General features: G+C 48.4%; 1 protein-coding gene across 1 annotated transcript; it reads right to left on the bottom strand.

Moving 5' to 3' along the window:
* Positions 1-1,403: 1,403 nt before the first annotated feature.
* On the bottom strand, positions 1,404-13,881 carry LOC144123269 (uncharacterized). The gene is made up of 3 exons (XM_077656123.1): positions 13,265-13,881; positions 10,238-10,511; positions 1,404-1,895 (listed from the first exon to the last, which is right to left on the bottom strand). The coding sequence occupies exons 1-3, from the start codon at positions 13,842-13,844 to the stop codon at positions 1,460-1,462; spliced, it is 1,290 nt and encodes a 429-aa protein (XP_077512249.1). The 5' UTR covers positions 13,845-13,881; the 3' UTR covers positions 1,404-1,459.
* Positions 13,882-22,570: the final 8,689 nt, after the last annotated feature.

The raw sequence follows: 22,570 nt of genomic DNA, 5'->3' as shown, positions 1-22,570 counted from the left end.
TGAAAATTATCTAAACGGAAGGCCGCCCAGCTTAAAACTGAACCTAGTTCATACTAGAAGTTTCTATGGAAAATGCGCGATATCCGACCAGCAAAATATCAAGAATGTCGGCACTGAACTCAATAGAAATATTCTAGCGGGGCCATTCCATTGTTTCGCCAAGAGCGCGTTTCTAAGGACTGTAATAATTCTCGCAATATACTCATTCTTAAAAATGCGAAGCGTCTATTGGCATACCTTTAGCGTTGCTGACAAAAACTTCATGGCCATTGTTTAAAACTCCACGAAGATGAAAGTGCAATAAAAGATGTCACACGCAGCCAGCTTTCAGCAGGTAATTGGCTGGAATCGTTGGGAGCATATTTAAGACTGAAAGGTTTTCACAGCAAAAGCAAGCGCTCAAACCAGGTCAGATACAGCGCATTACCATCTCAGACCAAGATGCCAGGCCGAATACGATCTTGTGACAAGCGCCAGTAAGGTCCTAGTGCAGACGGAGGAAATAGCGTGATTTTTGTGCGTGCGTCTCTCTGTCATGGCCACAAAGTAAAAAACACAGGCAGAATTCATATATTTTACGCACCGTTCATAAAAAAACGTCGCCGGCGGAGTGAAATATAGGTTTTAAATCGCTAAAAAAACTGATGATGACCTAGCTCTGTTAGGCTAGGATACATATAGCGAAAGCGCGGCGACATCTTTTTCGGAACAGTTAATATATGAAAGGCGCGCAATCACTACATGCGCCTTTATTCATGGTTGTACCTTGAGCCGTCTTGGCGTAATAGTAGCGTCCCCTCCTCAACGCCAAAGGCCCTAGTTCGATTCCCGGCATTCGACACAGGGTTTCTTTTTATTCAGTGAGTGTGCGGGGGGGGGGTTGACCACGTGGTTGGTGCGGAGCAGCTGCCGGCGGCGCGGCCCCGTGGCTGGTCACGCGACCAGTCACGTGGTTGGTCACGTGGTACGGTTTCCAGAGGATGCGCAGACCGGCGAGGCGAGCGCGGCGGCGGCTGCGGCGCGCCAGCAGTGCGCCATATGACGTCACTGCCCTCGCGCATGCGCAGCACGGCTCTCCAAGAGCCACGCGAAACTGCTCAACCTCGGCCAGTGTAGCTTACGCTACAAAAGCCATGGTTGAGTTTCACACTTCGACCAATTTCTGGTCGAAAGATGCCTTATTTCTAAAACATCCCCAACCTTGTTCCCACTTAATGCAACCGAAAGTGTGACAGCGCAACCCACACTTCAGCAATTCTATACGCGCGCATTACGCCGCAACTCGTCGTCTTTCGCATCATTTATTTGTCAGTATACAGCTGTATTTGTAGCGCGAGTATGCACGCGCAAAAGACGTATAATACACAGGCAGAACATATTAAATAGCGGCATCCTCCCTGGAAGCCACAGCAGTAAATGCACGCATTTTGAACCACAGAAAAGCCAAAATCTGGTCGCCTCAGCAGACAATCTCGGGTGGCGGCGGGCAGCCGAATGCGTCGCTGAAGGCCTTCGAGAAATGGACGCCTATTTTGCAAGCGTTCGTCGCCCATGCGTCCCCGCACGTCGTGGCGCAGAATCTGTAAAAGAACAGCCGGTTCCTCAGCATCACCATCTTCTCGCGATCCTTCTTCCAAGCCGCGATCTCGGTGGCGCGTACTGGCGGCTCGGGCTCCTGGAGCAAAGCTGCCGAGCGAGCAACCTCGAGCGCCCAACTGGCGGTGATCAGAAGCAGGGCTTCCTTCTTGTCTGCGGCTCGGCCCAGTGCAGACGATGCAAACTGCTGCATGCACTGCTGGTGCAGGCGGATGGGTTCCCGCAGTTCGGCGGCTCCTTCCAGCCACGCCCGGGCCCACTCCAGAAGCAGCAGGACCCCAGACGAGCCGTAGTAGAGACTGCGTTGTGGAGCAAACCGAGGACCCAAAAGGTAATTACGTTCGACAATTGATTGATTGATTGATTGTTTGTTTGATTGATTGATTGATTGATTGATTGACTTTGTTACCCCGTGAACAAAACTTCACGACTCCCATCTAAGCCGATGATTTCAAAAAGAACTTCTGAATAAAACACCTTTCATTCTAAACTTTTCTGCCTTCAAGACATGCTCTGTCAGCTATCAAACACTAATATGAATATGTAGATAATCATAACGGTTTGAACTATACATGGTCTGCGAAATTCTACGACTCTTCAGTGATCCACTGAAGCCAAACATAAAACGTCAATTAGCCATATTTCAAAATCTATCTACCTACTTTCTCAATCTAACCCTGATTCTTCCTTTCTAAGCTAATTCTAAGGTAAGTAAAACTAACAGCTTTAGCGAATGAAAATATTGTTCGATCCTTGTTATAAGCAATTTTGTAAACTTGTCTTTGACGCGTTTTTACACAGCGAAAAACATTGTATCGTTCCATTGCCTTTGCCCTTTTCTCATGGTTTTATTTTTTTATCACATTTCCCAGGTGCACCTTTTAAACATGCATATTTCATTTTCGTTTCCTTTTTCGGTGGAAGCGTTCTACAATGCTAGATGACCAGCTCTTACTGTGTTTCGTTTCAGCGTGATTGTTTTTTAGCGCCAATGTGTACTCCGTACACATGTAGGAAGGGACCCGTGGCTTCGTCAAGCTGTGAAAAGGCAGCTTTTACACCTGACCTCTGCATTATCTTGTAAGTACAAGATGGTGCAGATGATGCAAGATGATTAGAAGTACAAGATGATGCGGATGATGCATTTTGCATCAACTTGTAGAAATTACAAGATGATACAAAATTATGTAAATGATATCTTGCACGCGACATAAAATTATTCCTTAATATAATTTGTAGTATATTTGACCCTCGTTATAACAGAATTGAAGAGCATGGCTGTTGCTTTCTTATAACCATTATTTCGTTACAAACGGTTTCCTTATAACAAGGTTCGACAGTATACCTATAGTGCTATGTACCTAAGGCTAGGTAAAAAGGTTTTCCCTTCTAGACCACGCTGTGTGGCTCGTTTGCATCGCCAGCGTTCGAGAACACGTGGAGATTAGATGAACCCTCGTGCTCGGCCCTGCAAGAGTGCTTAAACATCCACGAATGCCACGCAAGCACTACTGCACGCCTAGAAGTGGCCCGTGTGATTTCGGTTTTAACCTAAAAACACCGATAAACATCCACCGTTGAAAAAAATGACTTTTATTGAAACCGAAAAGTATCCCTTTATAGGTGTCATCAGCGTAAAATGAAACGCCAGCTGAAACCATCAAAACTATTAGCGGCTGAAGTGAAAATACAGACGTGGCTTAATACTTTCCAAAGGGCGATCTTTACGCCTTCGATGCGAAAATAACCGCTCTCGTATTCTGCAGGAAGGCTTTGATTTGAGCTAGTTTGTTGTGGCATGTGCGCATATGACGCTACTTGTATATGTTTTGCTTTTATCTTTGCCTGCTCGTGTGGTTATCAAGCGGTTTTTTCTATGAATAAACTTTGTTGGAAGTTGGCGCCAGTCCTGTCTTGTGTGTGTGTTGTCTCCGTCTTTTAGAGCCAGTACGCTTTTTGCGTAAACCATGTCACAGTATTCTGCCTCCTTAGTTAAATATCTTCCAGTTTTGCATTTGACGCTTCGATTCTCTTGTTCGCATTTCAATTGACGGTGGTAGTACGTTCCTGCCTGGCGATAACCGGCTCACCCTTGGCAAGAAACCTGTCGCCGTGCCAGAGAAGTAGAATCAGGCATCAGCAGGAAGTTACGGAAGAGAGGACAGCCTAATCAGTCAGCATGGCAGACTAGGACCAGAAGATTCGGTTCCCGGCACCTTCTACTGCACACGACAAAATGCTTAAAATGCTTAAATGCATGTTTATCGACCATGCAACGGATTATCTCTCACGATTCGCAATTCATGGGTGGCTATTTCTGGTTCCTTGTCCAAATAGTTCACCCGTGTGTCCATCCGGAGCTGCCGTAAGAGCTCACGTATTATGAACAGATCTCTACAGGCCCGTAGTGGTGGACGAATTCAGTCTGAAGGATCTCGAGTGAGAGTTCCAGTTACTGCTACCTAAAAGTCAGTGCTGTCGTTGACCTTCAATTTTCTTTTTTTTTAAACGTACTTACATGTGCGCGACTAGTCCATGTCATCCAGAGCGTCTTTCAACGTTTTAGGATGTCTAATCTCAAGTATTAATGTTGAACGAGCCTTCTCGAAATTATTTTTTAATTTTTTTTTGTAACTGATAATTGCAGCGTGCACTCTCTTCTTCATAGAACTAAACGCGGCAAAACGTCCGCTATTTTTCTCAAATTTCAACACCGAAAAGTCCATCGCCTACAGGATAGAAGCAAACGCCTTGGGCTCTCTATTTTTGTCAAAACTTGTACAGGGGCACCAAAGGTAATACGGGGCACGAGAGCTGTGGGCAAACTGGAAAAAAACTGCATGCCAGCGCGCCCTATCAGCAGATGTGCAGCAAAGAGCAAGGGTATGTCGGCAAATCCGGCGGACCCATCTCGATAACTTGATGCTCGCGTTATCGCCGCCGCGAGCGAAGCTGCGCTGCTACCATCTGTGCTCACCGGGGGCGCTTTCGCAAGGGTTTGCAAGGGTTTGTTGTTTGTCCGCGCCGTGTAGAATGTTGCCGTTCGGCAGCTTGGACTTTTTGCTTTTTCAGGAATGCCACCATTCCAGCCTGCGTGACCGCGGGTGTTCGCTCTTCGCTTCGCGGCGAGTTTGTGACAAGGAAAATAGAGAAAACTTCGAGAAGGACGCAGAAATTGAAGACGAGACACAGGCGCTGACCTAAAAACTGATCGTCTTCCCTTTCTGCGTCCTTCGTGAAGTTCGCGCCGTTTTCATTGTGATGCACAACCAACTAGATCACGATGTGTTCTGCGAGTTTGTGCGCGAGCTGTAGAGTACAAAAGTTCGTCCTTCGCTTTGGCAAGTGTGGTCAACTTTTTCTTCGCTCAAGGAAGCGCATGAAAAAAAGAATAGCATGCTTGTGTTGTCTGCATTATAAGAATAGGGGCTCTACACTATAGCATTTGAGCTAATTAAGGGTCTTTTCCCTCGGCACAAATTTGCTTTCTTACACTGGAGGAAAAAAGGAACAGGAAACGAGATTGTCTCTCATTTAGTCATCCGCGATCGGCTATGTATTGCAAACATACAAGGAGAAAAGGGCAACAGTGTGGAGTCGATTAAAAAAAAAAAACTTCCGAAGGCACTTTTTTATGCAAACTCAGTTTAATGACGGGAAGCTCGCGCTCACATTAATGGCATCGGTCATACGCCGAGGAAGGGACTCATATAAAGAGTCCAAGTATCCGGGTTGCTCTCGGAGGTTGTCCCACTAAGTCTTGGCAGCCTCCAAGAGGTCATCTGGACGCGTGCTGTGATTGATACGAGACAGATTACTTTTCAAAGTTCCCCAAACGTTCTCGATGATGTCATATCGGCGCCTTTTGGAGTCCGCTCTAATAACTGCACAGTCCGTTCTTCAAGCAAGGCTTTCAGAACTCACTAAGTATAGACGGGGCTATTGTCTTGATGCAGGAGGAATAATCCATCTTTAAATTACCCGTCCAATGCGTACGGGATGACATAGTGGTCGAGGACGTCGCAGTAGCTGTCTCTGTTAAAATTTGATGGCAGTCTATTAAGAGGGCCGAGGCCTTCTGCACTGACAGCTCTCCAGACGCTCATGGCACAACGACCACTGCTGATTACTTGCGTCGTGAAGTCGGGCAGGTACATATGTGCAAAAGAATAATGCTTTGATCAGCTCCTACGTAATATATAATTTAAAAAAACGCACTTAACATAAAACCTTGATTGTCAGGCCACGGAGAAAAATAAAAACACTTTTCGGCTTACAGAACTTAAGTAACTGCTGCGAGAGGACTAGCGAAGAAAAACAGTTTCATTTCTCTACTTTTACCTGCCCATGGCTTACTCTGCTTTAAAACTCTGTGCTCTTCACCTCACACAAATCAGTTTTATTCGGAAATACCTTCATTTGCATGGACACCAAGATTGCCTTCGACCCCGGCCGCTGTGGCCGAATTTCGATGGAGGCAAAATTCTAGAGGCCCGTGTACTGTGCGATGTCAGTGCACGTTAAAGAACCCCAGGTGGTCGAAATTTCCAGAGCCCTTCACTACGCCGTCTCTCATAGCCTGAGTTGTTTTGGGACGTTAAACCCCTATAAAACCAAACCAAACACGCCGCTGCTGGTCCTATCTTGAAGAGAAAATCATTCATCTGTAAAGATGACTAGTCGCCAATCGTCCACAGTCCACTGCTCGTGGGCGCCAGCAAATGCTAGGCGCTCTGCCTTCTGTCTTTCCGTCAAATATGGCTTCTGCGCCGTCTCACATCCACTTAATCCGGCTTCCTGGAGACGATATTGTGCTCACGGTGATGTCTAGGCGGTTGGCATCTCGAATTTCTTTTGCGCTCTGAAAAGGACCCACAACGGCTGCAGCGACGATCAGTTGGTCAGCCTCAGCTGAAGTGCACCACTCGCGTCCTGGACGAGGAGCATCACCAAGGCGGCCGCCTCCATCCCTGTAAGCTTGCATTATCCGATTCACTGCAGTCATCGACCTTCCAGTCATGTGGCATACTTCTCGTTTCGGTACACCCTGCTCGCATAGAAGAACAATTTCTCGCCTAACATCCAGTGGATCTCGGGGCGGCATCCTTCGTCGAATGGGGATTTCCACAACGTTCGTTGATATACCAGTTGTTTCAGCGAACGCTTTCAAAAAATTTGAAAGATAGACTTCTTGGGGTAAAAATGAGCTTTTGCGGCATAGTATTACCAGTGTTGGCGGACACCAGAAAACCGGTGAATCATCTTAATTACTAAGATGACTAATTAATTTTTATAATTAGCTTTTAACTCTTATAGTTAGGCGCCTGATTGAAGTAAGAGGTTTGTAGCCGGTCGTTAGTAATAGCTATATCAGTCTTTAGAATTTCGAAAACTCGATTACCCTTGGCGCTGCGGCTCGACATTTGGCTTTTTTTTTTAGTAGTTACGTGCACTAAAAGGGTTGCTTTTCCTGCATGCTTTCGAAAGCGCGTGTATTTTCGTGCCATGCAGCCAAATTTTGTCGAGCCACAGCGGCGAGGGTAATCGCGTTTTCTAAATTCTAAAACTGATATGGCTATTACCAACGACCGGCTACAAATCTCTGATTTCAACCAAGCGCCTAACTATAATATTTAAAAAGTTAATTATTAAAAATTAGTTAACCAGCTTACTACTTAGGACGATTCGCTGGTTTTCTGGTGTCCTCCAACACTGATAATATTATGCCTCAAAAGCCATATTTTTACCCCAAAAAGCCTATCTTTGAGAATTTTGAAAGCGTTCGCTGAAACACCCGGTATATGTGCGTGTGGGCGTGTCTTTCAAAAGGTGTCTAGCCTTCTCATCGATTATCAAGGTGACGGCATGAACGAAGCCAGCTACTGCGACGTCCTCGACCACTATCTCTAACCATATGACTTCGACGGCCCTTTTAACGATGATGTATTCTTCCAGCAGCAAGACTATAGTCCTGTCCACATTGCGCGAGTCATGAAAGTCTTGCTGGAAGAACGGGCTGTGCTGCAGTTAGAGTGGACGCAAAGGACGCCGATATGAACACAAGTGAGGTCGTTTGGTGAACGTTGGAAAGCAATCTACCTCGTATCAGCCGCAGAATGAGTCCGGATAACCTTTGACTGGCAGGCTGCCAAGACGATGTGGGACAGCCTCTGAAGGCGACGTCGACTCCTTGTACATATCCCTTTTTCGGCACTTGGCCTATGTCGTCAACCTGCGTGGGGGCTTTACTGGTTATGAAACTGTTGAAGTTACATAAAATGGCACCTTTGAAGGTATTTCTTTTTAACTGTCTCCTTCCGGGCACCCATTTCTACCTTTATTTGTTTAACTTTTTGTTCTGCAGTGTTAAAAAGTCAATTTGTGTTTAATAAATAGGTCTTTATTAGTCCACTTGCTATGCCGTTGAGCACCTATTTTTATCAAAGACAGCACATGCATGCTATTGTTATTTTTTTTTTCATGCGTTCCCTAGACATAAGCAAAATTTTCACTCCACTTGCCACAGCGTTGCACGAGCGTTTATACTCATCAGCGCACAAACTCGCCGGCAAGTGAAGTGTAAATTTCGGCTGTCACGCAGACAAAGATGGTGCAAATTCCTGACGAAGCATAAAGCGCACAGTGCCGATGGCGAACATTTCTGCACGTCGCGGACGAACAACAAATCCGTGCATGAGGTATTGAAAGCGCCCCTGGCAGGCAGGGATGATAGCAGCGCAGCATCGCTCGTTGAGACGATTACGTGAGCATCAAGTTATCGAGATGGGTCAGCCGGGTGTGTCGACATACCCTCGCTCTTTGCTGCGCATCTGCTGATAGAGCGCGTTGGCATGCAGTTTTTTTTTCTATTTCGGCCACCGCTCGGTGCTCCGTATTACTTTTGGGGCACCTGTACATACAAACATTTTTAGGACAGAGAGCCACACACTAGTTACGGTCTGAATACGAAAAAGTTCCCTGTATAGTCAGATACAACTTAAATCTCAGTGAAGCACCGCCTATACAGAATTATAGCGTGATAAAAAGTAGACCATTCTTAAAGATTTTCTTATGTCCCCAGACAAGATGCCGGTGGCTTGTTTCATAAACCCAAACATTAAAAAAGTTGAATGACACGCTTAGCCCCCCCCCCCTTATAGCAATGACGAGGTAGCATAATGGGCCAATTCCCATTACGCAGAAGGTCATTCTATACTTTACATTCATAAATCCATGGGATTCCTCATATCCCTTTTGGCGCTGTGGGCGCCGCGGTAAAGCGATACGACAAAGCCCTGCGATGGCAGGTGCTCCTCGCGGTGAGCCTTGTGTGGCCCAGGTTGCACTTCCCGAGCGACCAATTATTAATTTAACTGCCACCTGCCACACTGTGCTGTCTTGTCGCTATCCTGTGGGCAAGTTCTGATGACGCCGCAAGATCAATTGGCCCTCGTGCCTCCTATAGGCTGCTCTCTGGGGATTTTTATGGGTTTCATAGCCCACGGTCAACGACGCCAACGACTCCGACGGCGGTTTGTCTGTGACACGAGCTCCTTAACGCTATCGCGTTAAAAGGTGCCTTTGTCGACTGTTTTTAGTGGCCAGCGAAGTAATACAGGAACCCGTGGACTGTGGTTCAGTGCTCCCCACTGCAGTTTTTAACCCGAGGGCGTTAGCACTCCCATGTCGGAAAAAATTGTGCGGAGTCGGCGTTGGCGAGCGTTTGAAGCCTCGCGGCCGGAGCAACCAGCCGCTCTTGCCAACATGTGGGGCCAGCTGTGTCACGTGACCTCGCGGGGTCATCACAACCTTCCCACCGTATTCTGATCAAAATGACCACCGTGACAGGCGGCAGTTACATTAATGAATGGTCGCGAGACGTTTCCCGCAAACAGCAATCCGAATTTCACAAGCCCCACAGGTGACACCACCTGCTATTGGGGGGTAGTGGCACATCGCTCAACCGCTGCACCGCTGTGACAGGACTGGCATGAGCACTCCCGAAGGTCTATGAATGTACAGCCGAGAGTGACAATTCCCCATATATGGGCATTAACCGTCACGGCTATCGGGACTTCCCTTTACATGAGAGATTAAGTGTCCCTGAATTTTTTTTAATTGCATTCTACTGTAGGTGCTATGCACATAACGGATTCAATAAAAGCTCAAACGATAGATACAGTACTGTAGAGAAGGTTGTTGGAGCTTCAATTTTTGCACATTTAATTTTCCAGTACAGCTTTCTGTTGTTCTGGGCGCCGTTAACTAAGATAACGCCATTTCCTGGTGTTATGAGACAAAAACAATTAGAGATCCCGCAGCAAACGAAATAACTAGAATGCGAAGTGCCAAGCAACCGCTATCACTATATTTCCCGAAGACCTTTTCCAATACCCAGTATAATAACTGGCCAATTTCATAGCAAGTCGTATGATTCGAGACGGAATTTATACTTTTATCTTTAAGCAGCCTCATGTGATTGCTTTGAGACATAAACTGAGCCTTAACATTTTTGTAATTTTCCCCTTGTCCGGAAGAAGTAGCTCTCTTTGCTGCCCGCCACAGAACTCCGCTGACATTTACAGCGTCCGTTTAAGGTAAGCTTTTTAATAAGTGAACGCAACTGATAAAGTGTACGTACGCTGGTTCGGACGCCTCAGGGATGAACAGGTCGGCAGTCACAAACGTCGGCGGCACGATTACCGCCAAGGGACGCCCTCCTTTCGTTTCTCTGGGCGGCTCGGCAAAAGTCACCGTTCCTCGTAAAGCCATGAATAGGTCGTCATCAGTGCTGCCATCTTCGGAGCCCGCTCTCTGCCGTCTCGCCCGCACGATGTTCAGCAGGAAACTGTCACCGTACTGAGCTAGCATGGAGCCTGATTCCAAGCCGCTGTTGCTCTCCACGAGTTGAGGTGCTGCAAGTCGAGCACTTGCATGGATACAACCCAAGTATTTTTCAAGCTGGTGGTCTCCATACATCCGAAAGCCACCCGCCATAGTGGCGCAAAAACTGTCGCATTAGGCTACTGGGGAATGTGTTCCTCGGTTCAATTTGGGCCACAGCGGCAGCAAACGTTTTTTGTACCGAGTTTTGTTGCATGTTAAGGAACTCCACGAAGCCTAAGCTCACCTAAAGGCGCGTTCACACTTGTCCGAAAATCCGGCGAGCGGCCAAATTCGGCCGCTTTTGACGCCGACGAAGGCGGAAAGCGGCGCGGCGAGGCCGATCGGTCTAGTGTTACTGTATATGCTCCCGCAGGGAGCAGAGTTGCGCGTCTGTTTTCTCTCGCCGCTCCGAACGCCATTCGCCGAGAGGCGGTCAAATGATTTTCGTGACGTCAGGTGTCCAACTTTCCGCGGCGAAGCTCACTTTACAGGCTCAGTGCCGAGCGACCCCTCGACAGCTCGACGCCTCACGTGAGCCCACGCTGTCGGCTACATTTCACACATTTCCCGTGCACACCTGTGGCTATGACTTCGTGCAACGCGCCAAACTGCAGCAACCGCACCGGAAACGGCAAAGCGTTTTACGAACTGCCGAACTGGAAGTTCGGGGGCTGAAGTGCGTCGGCGATTGAAGTGGCTTCGAGAATGGGCAGCATTAAGCGCGACGAAGTATAACTTAATAACAGAGATGAAAACATGTTTTTAACAAAAATTAGGTAAGCTAATAATATCAATGAGAAAAAGTACTTTCAAGGTCCTTTAAAGATTCGTCATTTCACTGCATTTAGCAAATGGGGTACATTTTGCAGAATTTTTTAGGCAAGCAATTCAGTTTGAAATTTTTTTTAGGTCAGACTCGCCTGTTCAACGCATTGGTGTTGATTTAGTCTGCTTGCCTGCAACAAGTTGCAGAATCATTTCAATGTGGTTCTAGGGAGATGCGTTTTCATATTTTCCATGCATAACTCGCACAGAACACGCGGCGGTGCTAGTTGTGAAAAAAGTAATTCACCGCAATACTCTTTTTTTTTCTTAAGATGCGCACACAGGACGGGAAAAACGCTGTCTCATCCGGAACGGGACTGCTTGTTCATTTTAAATCACTTGTTCCAGAAAAAAAAACAAACTCGCAGGCCATTTCTAGTATTTTTCGTCAATTTATCATGACTACATTTTGCTCTTAACCTATGGCGATTTTTTTTTCATCCTGTATGCGCACCCTTGGCAAATCATAGATTTGTTTATGGCGTTACGTTTAAAAAATTGCGATCGAGTGCAATTTTTACAAAAATAAAAAAAACAAGCCCAAGCGCTCTACAAAGCGAGTCCATGTACGCAGCCTCTGTGCGCACGAGCTGTGGCTTTCCCGCACAGATTGGAACATCATGGCGGACCTTCGCGCAACTCTTCTCCCTGCGGGAGCATATACAGGAACACTAGATCGGTCCGGGAGCGATTTCCGCTGCCGGAAAAATTCCGCGGCGACAAACATGGCGGCACCCTTCGAAACAGGACCCCTCGCCTCGGCATGAATTCGTCGTTGTTGCTGCCTTTTTCTACGCGTTCACTGGCCGCAAATGGGACACCGGTCCATCGCTTGGTCTCACCTCACCTATAAGTAAACGTATAAGGGATAAATGTGCCTTTTTGTTTTATTTACAGTGACGATTGTGCCGCTACTAGGCTTAAGAAAAGCGCCGGTTTTGTTTACCACGGCCGCGTGTTGGCCGTGTGCTGACAGTAATGGTTCCCGTCCTGAAAAGCAGATGGCGCCACTAGGCTGGGCTTTTAGTTGCGAGTCTGTTTGCATACGCTGAACCAAAAGTGAGAATGTGCCCGCGTTTAACGTACGTAAGCGTGCATACGGCTATGGTACACAGACAGCATTGATTTATGCTCTTTTCTGGCCATATCTGTATACGCCGCGAGCGGTGACGTGATGGCTGAGAGGTGCGTGGACGTCCGCCTCGCCCGGGCGTAAACAGATGAGAACAGACCCTAGTTTTCCCGGCGAAGCGAACCCCCTTCGCTTGCGGGATTTTTGGACAAGTGTGAATGCGCCTCTAAAGGCTGTCGTTCAAAGCGTTCGTAGCTATCTGTAATGTTGCTTTAAGATATAAACGCCACCAGTCGACCGCCCGAAACAGGTACCTCTATCTTTTTTGCCGAGATGGCATAACGCAAAGTCGGTTCAAATCGGACACTCTTTTACAAATGCCTAAAGGCGAGTCACACCTAATAGCTAAAGAAGTGATTATAGGGTAAATTGACGGTGCATTCTGCAACAGACGATGGTGCAAGTAGTCACGAACAGTAAGCTTTCTTCGGTGTTTCCACTCGCCCCATCAAGACATCGCTTCCACACAATCCCCGCCTCAGGGGACAAAACGTCAGTTTGCTTGGGCCTACTTTCACTCAAGTGGTTTCTTCAACTACTGTTCACTATTTTCAGCTTAATATCTCGTCACTGCTCTGCAGCACATGAGGGTCGACTGGCGATGGTTACATATGTTGTCTAACCGAATTAAACAATTCTTGCTCTCCATACATTACCTCAAACTATCATTAAACTCGCATATCACTCTCCGCAGCAGTTGGCTTTGCTGCTCGTTAACGTGTTCGTGAAAGTACGACTCCAGCATCATTGCTTAAATCACTTTATGACCACAATCACACGCTCTTACTTATCGAATACAATAAAACGTAGAAAGTTTTCCCTTACCTATTAGACCCGTGAACAAACGCCTGACTTGGTAGTCGTTGGCTGTTAAGTTGAGGCGCTCTGGTAAGGCCGGGAAGCGGTCAACAGCTTCCTGCAGATGAGTCACCATGACGGCGAAAGCACGGCTTCTTTCTACACCCACCAGCTTACTGGTCATCCATCTCAAGAACAGTCCTCGGAAGATCTGCGCCGTAATGCTCACACACTCGGTCGTTCTCTGCGTCTCGTCGTGCCGCCATGGGAGCACCGTGAGTGCGTATTTTTTTATTTGGGCAATCATCACGAGCAAGCTATAAGCTCGAGCGTCCGTAACGTTAGCGCCGTGCAATTCCCTGAGCATTGCGAATATGCACGATTCGCCTCGTATGGTGATGTTGCTGTCGGGCGCGTAGGGCGAGGTTCTGTTCTGAGCGTGCCCGCCGTTCAAAGCCTCTAACCAGTCTGCACCCGGAAAAGGCTCCCCTAGTTCCTTCACCATTTTAAGCGAATCTACGGGATGCTCGCAAGCGACACGTAGCTCATCCAGGTTCTTGTCCAGCTTCACCACTGACGGGACGTCGAGACCGCTCGTAAAGGACATTTGCGAGATACTGTCATCCAGATAACCTTCCACGTAGCCCTGTGGAAGCGTCGACACAAGCGTCGCCCCAACGTCGATTATGTTTAGGTACTCGTCTCCTTGGAAGTAGATCTTCTGAGTGACCCTCAGGATAGACGGCAAACCCGTTGCGGCGCTCTCGGCGACAGCCAAGGCAAAGACATCCTGAAACGTCGCTACGCGGACCGAAGTCTCGTCTATGCCCATCTCGTGGAGTATCTCTGGAACAGTGGCCTCCTTTGCCACTGACCGGCCGTCGGCCAGGAAGTCATGACAGCTACGGTAAAATAACGCCATGTTGTGCTCCGCCTGATCCAAAAGCGCAGGGCTGCTGGTCACTGCTTCGAGAGCTCTGTGGAGTTGCAACGTGTGATTAATCAGATTCTCCTGCAAGTAGCTCTGCTTCTTGCCCCGTCCTCTTGCCGGGTGGTCCCACTGGCCGCACACGTGATGATGGAAATTTGCGCAAGGGTCCACAGAAGCGTTTGCCGAGTCCAGGAGACGACCTACGAGCGACTTGCACGCCTCATTTGCGCAGAGGCGGCGCAGCGAGTTTTCATCCGGTGCCGTCGTCATGGGCTGCATTGTGGCACGTTGTGATCCGAAAAAGACCGCCAGCGCGAGTGCGGCGACGATTCCAAGAGCCAGGCACACGAGGCACACTCTTCTGTGCCGGGAGTAGCGGGCCTGCAGAGGCACCTCGTCCGGAGCGTGCACTGAAACGATGTAATGTAATGATTACACCTGTTCGCTTTAGAATACGTTTTACGATGACTTTTGAGCAAGGTAGCGCAGCCCGAAGGTACGTGTCTGAGGCATCGTAGAAGGCAGTGCAGGTACAACATTGGTCAGAGGTGTTTAAGCCGCGTGACCTATTTCTTAGCTGCGTAGTAGAGCACTTAAAAATCTTCTTAAGACCAAAGGTTTTGAGAAGAAAGGAGGTGAACTGCCCTCACTTCAAACACTCTCAGCCTGGGGGTAGCCATATGTGTTCCACTGCGCGGCAGAAAAGCAATGTGGTCTGAAGACCTTTGACCGAGGCTGTTCAGATGGTGAGCACTTTTTTTGAGCCAGACTACAAACGGTAAGCACTTAAGAGCTAGGCAACGTTAAAAATCCTGGTTGTAGCGTTTATTTGATTTTGAGCAAAGGCTGGGGAGTTCAACGCTTCAACTTAACAAGTGAGAAATTGCTATAGACAAACGCAGCTTTTACAAACAATGCAGTTGGTTTTTCGGCAGGCTGATGCGACTGGGAGAGAAAATCAGGCCTTCCGCCCATAGAAATGCATGGGAGCAAAAGCATTTAAAAGCAGTTTTATGATTTCGCAGTGCACCTATGACTTCCTCTCTTCGTGAAGAACAACCGGATTCAGACAAGGTTCTTAAATAATCAAGCATCATTTAGAAGGAGATGCATTTTTAAAACACCACGAAACATTGCGGATTTTTAAACATTTTAAACACTGCGCCTGTGAGTTCCCCACAACTGGTAATACGAGGCGGATGCGCGACTCATGTCAGCGAACTTACGAAATTGTATTTCGCGTTTGACAAAGCCCATATGGAGGCGGCCGTTCGTTAACAGTTGGCGAGTGCTTTGAAGAATTGTATGAAAACTACGCTTCGTCATTTCGAAGCTAGCTTTCGCGAACGCCACAATAAATATGCGTTGTGAAGCCGGACAACCTCAACGGCGCTTTATCCGCTGGGTGTTTCCCTAAATTGAGTAAGCTTCTCGTGTAGTCTGGCATTCCTGCCACAGACTCTACATTCCCTCACAAATACTGTCGTTGAATAGGTGCCAAGGCTTACATTGAATACACTCCTCAAACAGCACGATAAACGAACCGCTGAGTATAGCAGACGACTAATAGCATGATTGCACACAAATGTGGGGTAGACGGACGCCGGAGCAGGGGGCGATCAAAGGCATCGTCTCCTACAATGCGTGTTTCTATGTCGTGCTTTATCCATGGCGTTTGAGAAATGCTTTTTTCAGGTAATGCTCTCTAGGCCTTCTAGATTGAATAACTGTATTAGTCGGAAAATGTAGCGCACACGGCAGCATGTCGGCCACAGCGAGAAGCTTGCGCGATTTGGGTAAACTGCCAGCCGTTAAAGCGCCTTTAGGGGACATGCCCGGCTTGACAATGCGCGGTTATCGTGACATATAAAAAATATAGCATAGAAGTGACCCAGCATTCTTTCTCACACTGTTCTTCAAAACCCTCGCGAAATGTTAACAAATACCTGCCGCCATGGCCACTGTGAGGAAAGAGAAAAATATTTTGAATGTGTTGCTTAGATGTGTTTGAAAGGGCCGCGCTCCCTTTCCGTGCCCCCAACCGGGGGATCACGCTCATGCACCTTTAACGCGGTGTTTTAATCATACGTCGGTATTTAAAATGCGCTTCATACATTCCGAATCTGTTCTAGGATTAATTTGGTTGCTCTTAACGAAAGGACGGCACCCCAGGTCCACTGCCAAACCAAAAAAACTGCTTTGAAAATTTTTGCTTACAAGTATCCCTATCGACGCTAGGCCTGTTTTTCACCCACTTTCACCCAGTCGTCCCAGCCGACGAAAGCAGAGCCACTGTATTTTGCTTACGTAACAGATCACTGTTGTTCTATAAGAGGGCAAAGCATTTTCCGCGGGTCGGCAGGTCTACACATTACAGGTCATGCACACGTCGATTATTTCCTTGCGTGAAGCATTAAGCTTGGAAAGTACAAGGTTAAAGAGCTGGTATGAATCATCCGACAGCTTCCGCCACTTGCCCGTTTTCCATCGTTCTTCGCTAATGTAAAGAAATTTTCGCTATGTTCCGCCCAAAGCCGCCAAATGGCGATAAATTTCTGAATTCCGTACCCCGTTTGTCAGGCGATCCGCTCTCCTCTGGCGTCATGACGACGGCGTGCCTGTGGCTCAGTAGCTGTGCCGCTTGGCCAAAGACGGCAATACTTTTGGCGCGAGACGAAAAGGCGGGGATGGCCGGCTCAGCAGCTCCTTCGGAGCCCGTTGTGCGACGGCGCTTCAGGGATTCCGCGTCGACGGAGGACGCAGTCGAGGAGACGCGCTTCTTCTTGAGCGACTCGGAAGCCTTCTTGGAGCGGGAGGCGCGGAGTATGAGCGCTAGCAGCGGGTTCGTCTTCCACTGCGAGTCTCCGTCGGCGGTAGTGGCCGAGACACTGGCAGCCTTCGACGTCACCGTGGCCGCGGACGACCGCCTCTGCGACAAGATTGACCACACCATGGTCAAACAGCGCGCACACATTGCGGAAAGAGAAAAAGGATTTTGCACCAACACCGTTCCCACTTCCGAGTTATTGATAAATTTGCTCCCGCTCTACTATATGCTAGAAGGCATGGTTTACTCAGTTGGTAAAGTGACTGCCACGGTGAGTTTGTGTGTAAGCTGTATAGCTGCCCTTTGTAGCAGTATGGCTCCGCTTGGGTAGATGCCAACGTGTAATTGCTCCCTTATTAGACAGAGGATTAATCCTAAGAGGGGACAGCTAGGTGAGAAGAGTGCATCTCTTGCCTGCTACTCCCCATTGTAGAAGTAAAATCAGTAAGGACAAACAGGGAAAGAGAGAAAGTGGAGGGTAGGGTGATACAATGAGCTACTTGAGGAGCACGAGGTAATGAATAGTTTTATGTTTTATCACGTTTTATCGCTAACGCGCTGTCACCAGAGAATGAAGAATCATACGAATTAATTATAGGTCCCTGTTTCATGTGAAATCTAAGGTTCGACGAAATCTCGTCTGGTCGGGTGAATACATTGGCGAAAATAACGAAGCGCCGACCAAAAGGTGTTGTCAAGATGGAAGGACGTTTCGACTTCCACACGGAAGTCTTGTTCACTGATGGAAAAATTTCGCACACAAAGCTTAAGTACGTTGTGCTAATCGTCGCAGGCATCTAGCGTACGAGGGCGGTAGATTGCCGATGTTACGGTTGAGCGTCTGATCTGTTGTCTGGATAAACAAAGACTCCAGATATTGGCGTGACATCCAGTTTTTCTCACGGCCGATAATTGCCGCTTCTTCCCAAGCGGTATCATGCTTCGTGTTTTCAACGTGTTCAGCCAGTGCGTTGGAACAAGCCTTCTTTTTCTTGACATCATTCTTGTGCTCATTCAGCCGTCTTTCAAAGTTTCCGCTTTCACCTATGTAGGAGTGATCGCAGTCTGAGCAGGGGATTTTTAAAATACTCCGGGAAACTTTTCCTTTTTTTAGCTTGTCCTTTACGGACACCAACTCGTGACGAAGCTTGCACGCAGGCACGTGAGCTATATGCACATCGTAGGTGCGAAAAACGCGGGCCAATGACTCGCTCACGTCAGGCACATAGGGTATTGCAGCTCGGGCATGGCAAGGTAGGCGAACGGGCTGAGCTGGTCTCGTTGTCTGCTGTATTACAGCGTTCACGAAGTGCTGTGGGTAGCCACAATTGTTGAGCTCGCGTCGCACTTGGCGTATGTCAGAGGCTTTTTCTTCGGGTTTCGAGCATATTCTTTCCGCACGACGGACGAGGGTAGAAACGACGGAGCGCTTATGGCACGTAGGATGGACTGAATTAAAGTGAAGGTATTGGCCTGTGTGCGTGTCCTTTCTGTACACCTTGAATGATAGGCGGTCATCACGTCGCTGCACCATGACGTCCAGAAAAGGAAGACGGCCAGAAATCTCCTCCTCGACGGTAAACTGGATGGAATCTTCCATGCTGTTCAAATGGTTCGTGAAAGCAGCCAAGGCATTCTTTTTGATTATGCAAAAGCAGTCATCAATGTACCGCTGGTAGACCTTCGGGCGCGGCTCGAACGAAGCCAAAGCGCGGCTTTCCAGTGCTTCCATTGTGAGGTTTGCGGTTGTGACCGAGATAGATGCTCCCATGGCAGTGCCATGAACCTGCTTGTAGACAGTGCCCCGAAAGATGAAGTACGTGTTCTTCAAGCAAAACTGCAGAAGCTTCAACAGGTCCGATGGATCGATGGGTGTCCTAGCACTCAGTCCGTCGTCGTCCCGAAGCGCTGAACGGCATACCTCCACCGCCAGATCCACGGGGACGCTGATAAACAGTGATCTGACGTCAAATGACACCATTATCTCGTCGCTGTCAATCGTGATTTCGCGTATTTTTTTAGTAAAATCAAAGAAGTTGCGTACGGAAGTCGGTCTCTTGCCAACGAGTGGCGAAAAAACTTTTTGCAAGTAGCCTGAAAGCCGGTACAAGGGAGAGCGGGTAAAATTCACTATTGGTCGCATTGAAACGCCTGGCTTGTGGATCTTCGGGAGGCCATATAAAGCAGGGGCAGGTCCATTGTGGCAGAGGAGCGTGAAGTATAACGACCTGTGCTGTGGTGGAACAAACTGGAAGAGGTCTGTCAAAAGCCTTTTCAACTCTCGCTCTACCTTGAGTGTAGGGTCCCGCTTGAGTCGCATGTACGTGCCATCATCCTCCAGAAGCTTTGTCATTTTCTCAACGTAGTCGCTGTGGTTTAGGATGACAGTGGCGTTGCCCTTGTCAGCAGGTAGGATTACGATATCCGTATTGCTCCGCAGGCTCCTGACTGCATCACGCTCCTGAGCAAGGAGTGGGGTGGGGTGTGGCAGCCGATGTGGCAGCTTGGCGAGTATGCTGATCGCACGGGTACGAGCTTCTTCTCGGCGATTGTTTTCCACGAAGTTGCACGCGAACTTCGTAGCTAGTCTACAGTCTGGTCAGCGTGAGCACACACACAAAGAGAAGCTAATCAGACTGCTACCTGGCAGTAAAGGGAGTCCGGCCAACAGACCTACCCCCCCCCCCCCCCCCCCGCCGTCCACAATCTGTCTTCGTATAGGCCTACTCGAACAGAGCTCGCCGTTCTGGAGCTTGGTTTGAACTTCAATACGAGAGCGGCTCCGGACGCAAGAAAAATCATCTGTGCCGAGGAACAGGCTGTGGGACGTGTGGAAAACAATCGCCGAGAAGAAGCTCGTACCCGTGCGATCAGCATACTCGCCAAGCTGCCACATCGGCACCCCACCCCACTCCTTGCTCAGGAGCGTGATGCAGTCAGGGGCCTGCGGAGCAATACGGATATCGTAATCCTACCTGCTGACAAGGGCAACGCCACCGTCATCCAAAACCACAGCGACTACGTTGAGAAAATGACGAAGCTTCTGGAGGATGATGGCACGTACATGCGACTCAAGCGGGACCCTACACTCAAGGTAGAGCGAGAGTTGCAAAAGGCTTTTGACAGACGTCTTCCAGTTTGTTCCATCACAGCACAGGTCGTTATACTTCACGCTCCTCTGCCACAATGGATCTGCCCCTGCTTTATATGGCCTCCCGAAGATCCACAAGCCAAGCGTTCCAATGCGACCAATAGTGGATTTTACCCGCTCTCCCTTGTACCGGCTTTCAGGCTACTTGCACAAAGTTTTTTCGCCACTCGTTGGCAAAAGACCGACTTTCGTACGCAACTTCTTTGATTTTACTAAAACAAATACGCGAAATCACGATTGACAGCGACGAGATAATGGTGTCATTTGACGTCAGATCACTGTTTACCAGCGTCCCCGTGGATCTGGCGGTGGAGGTATGCCGTTCAGCGCTTCGGGACGACGACGGACTGAGTGCTAGGACACCCATCGATCCATCGGACCTGTTGAAGCTTCTGCAGTTTTGCTTGAAGAACACGTACTTCATCTTTCAGGGCACTGTCTACAAGCAGGTTCATGGCACTGCCATGGGAGCATCTATCTCGGTCACAACCGCGAACCTCACTATGGAAGCACTGGAAAGCCGCGCTTTGGCTTCGTTCGAGCCGCGCCCGAAGGTCTTCCTGCGGTACATTGATGACTGCTTTTGCATAATCAAAAAGAATGCCTTGGCTGCTTTCACGAACCATTTGAACAGCATGGAAGATTCCATCCAGTTTACCGTCGAGGAGGAGATTTCTGGCCGTCTTCTTTTTCTGGACGTCATGGTGGAGCGACGTGATGACCGCCTGTCATTCAAGGTGTACAGAAAGGACACGCACACAGGTTAATACCTTCACTTTAATTCAGTCCATCCTACGTGCCATAAGCGCTCCGTCGTTTCTACCCTCGTCCGTCGTGCGGAAAGAATATGCTCGAAACCCGAAAAAAAAGCCTCTGACATACGCCAAGTGCGACGCGAGGTCAACAATTGTGGCTACCCACAGCACTTCGTGAACGCTGTAATACAGCAGAAAACGAGAACAGTTCAGCCCGTTCGCCTACCTCGCCGTGCCCGAGCTGCAATACCCTATGTGCCAGGCGTGAGCGAGTCATTGGCCCGCGTTTTTCGCACCTACGATGTGCATATAGCTCACGTGCCTGCGTGCAAGCTAGGCCGTAAAGGACAAGCTAAAAAAGGAAAAGTTTCCCGGTGTAATTTATAAAATCCCCTGCTCAGACTGCGATCACTCCTACATAGGTGAAAGCGGAAACTTTGAAAGACGGCTGAATGAGCACAAGAATGATGTCAAAAAAAAGAAGGCTTGTTCCAACGCACTGGCTGAACACGTTGAAAACACGAAGCATGATATCGCTTGGGAAGAAGCGGCAATTATCGGTCGTGAGAAAAACTGGATGTCACGCCAATATCTGGAGTCTTTGTTTATCCAGACAACAGATCAGACGCTCAACCGTAACATCGGCAATCTGCCGCCCTCGTACGCTAGATGCCTGCGACGATTAGCACAACATACTTAAGCTTTGTGTGCGAAATTTTTCCATCAGTGAACAAGACTTCCGTGTGGAAGTCGAAACGACCTTCCATCTTGACAACACCTTTTGGTCGGCGCTTCGTTATTTTCGCCCTGTTTCATGTGAATTAAAGGGACTGTGCAATAAATTAAGAGAGGTTACGTAAAGCAGACGAGAGATAGCCATTCCATTACTCGTCACCACAGCGCAAGAATTTTTGAGCTAGCATCAATAACAACAAAGATATCGGCGATTAAAAATTACGCTCCTCCTCTCTCTCCTCAACTCGTACAGGAGGAAAAAATGAAGAAAACATCTCTGGGGCAGGGCCCCGGCCATAAATACGTCATTTGCTGACGTTCGGTTTGAGACTTCCGTTTGTCGCACCCCAGCAGCAGCGTCGGTCCTGACACTCTCACCCACGACCGGTCTCGAGGGGAGCGCGTGCTCTCGTCATCCTGGATTGCGGTGCGAGTCGAATTCTTTTGGTTGCCGCCTGTTATAGTATTAAGGGCCTGTCATACTAGGCCAACAGTCGGCCGATTCGGTCTGCCAAGACCGTGTCGTTGTGATGTCTCGCTCTATGTCCCACTGCGCCGGCGAACACAGTAGGCCGAGTGTCGGCGTCGGCGCCAGGTCTCCCACAAGACGGCAGTTGGCCGACGGTCCGCCGACTCCCATGTCGCACTAGCGAGGCGCCGTGCGAGACCTCCCACCGACTTGGCCCTTTCTCGTTCTCACTCTTCTTTTGTCATAACTCTTTTAAATAAATTTTCATATAGTAAAACAAACTACTCAACAATCATGATTACGAAACTAGAATGAGTGCCGCCCAGTACTGACCGGCACTGATTGTTGGGTCAGAAAGGCATGACACGAAAAATAAATCCAGTCGGTCGCAGGTAAACAAGGAAGAGTTTAATTAAGGCTAAAAAATTTAAGAAAAAACAATTGCCCAAACACGCGGACTCGAAC

Source organism: Amblyomma americanum, chromosome 3 (assembly GCF_052857255.1).
Source record: "Amblyomma americanum isolate KBUSLIRL-KWMA chromosome 3, ASM5285725v1, whole genome shotgun sequence".
Lineage (NCBI taxonomy): Eukaryota > Metazoa > Arthropoda > Arachnida > Ixodida > Ixodidae > Amblyomma > Amblyomma americanum.
The sequence above is the reverse complement of the archived record's forward strand: the minus strand, read 5'-3'. Positions and strand labels throughout refer to the sequence as shown.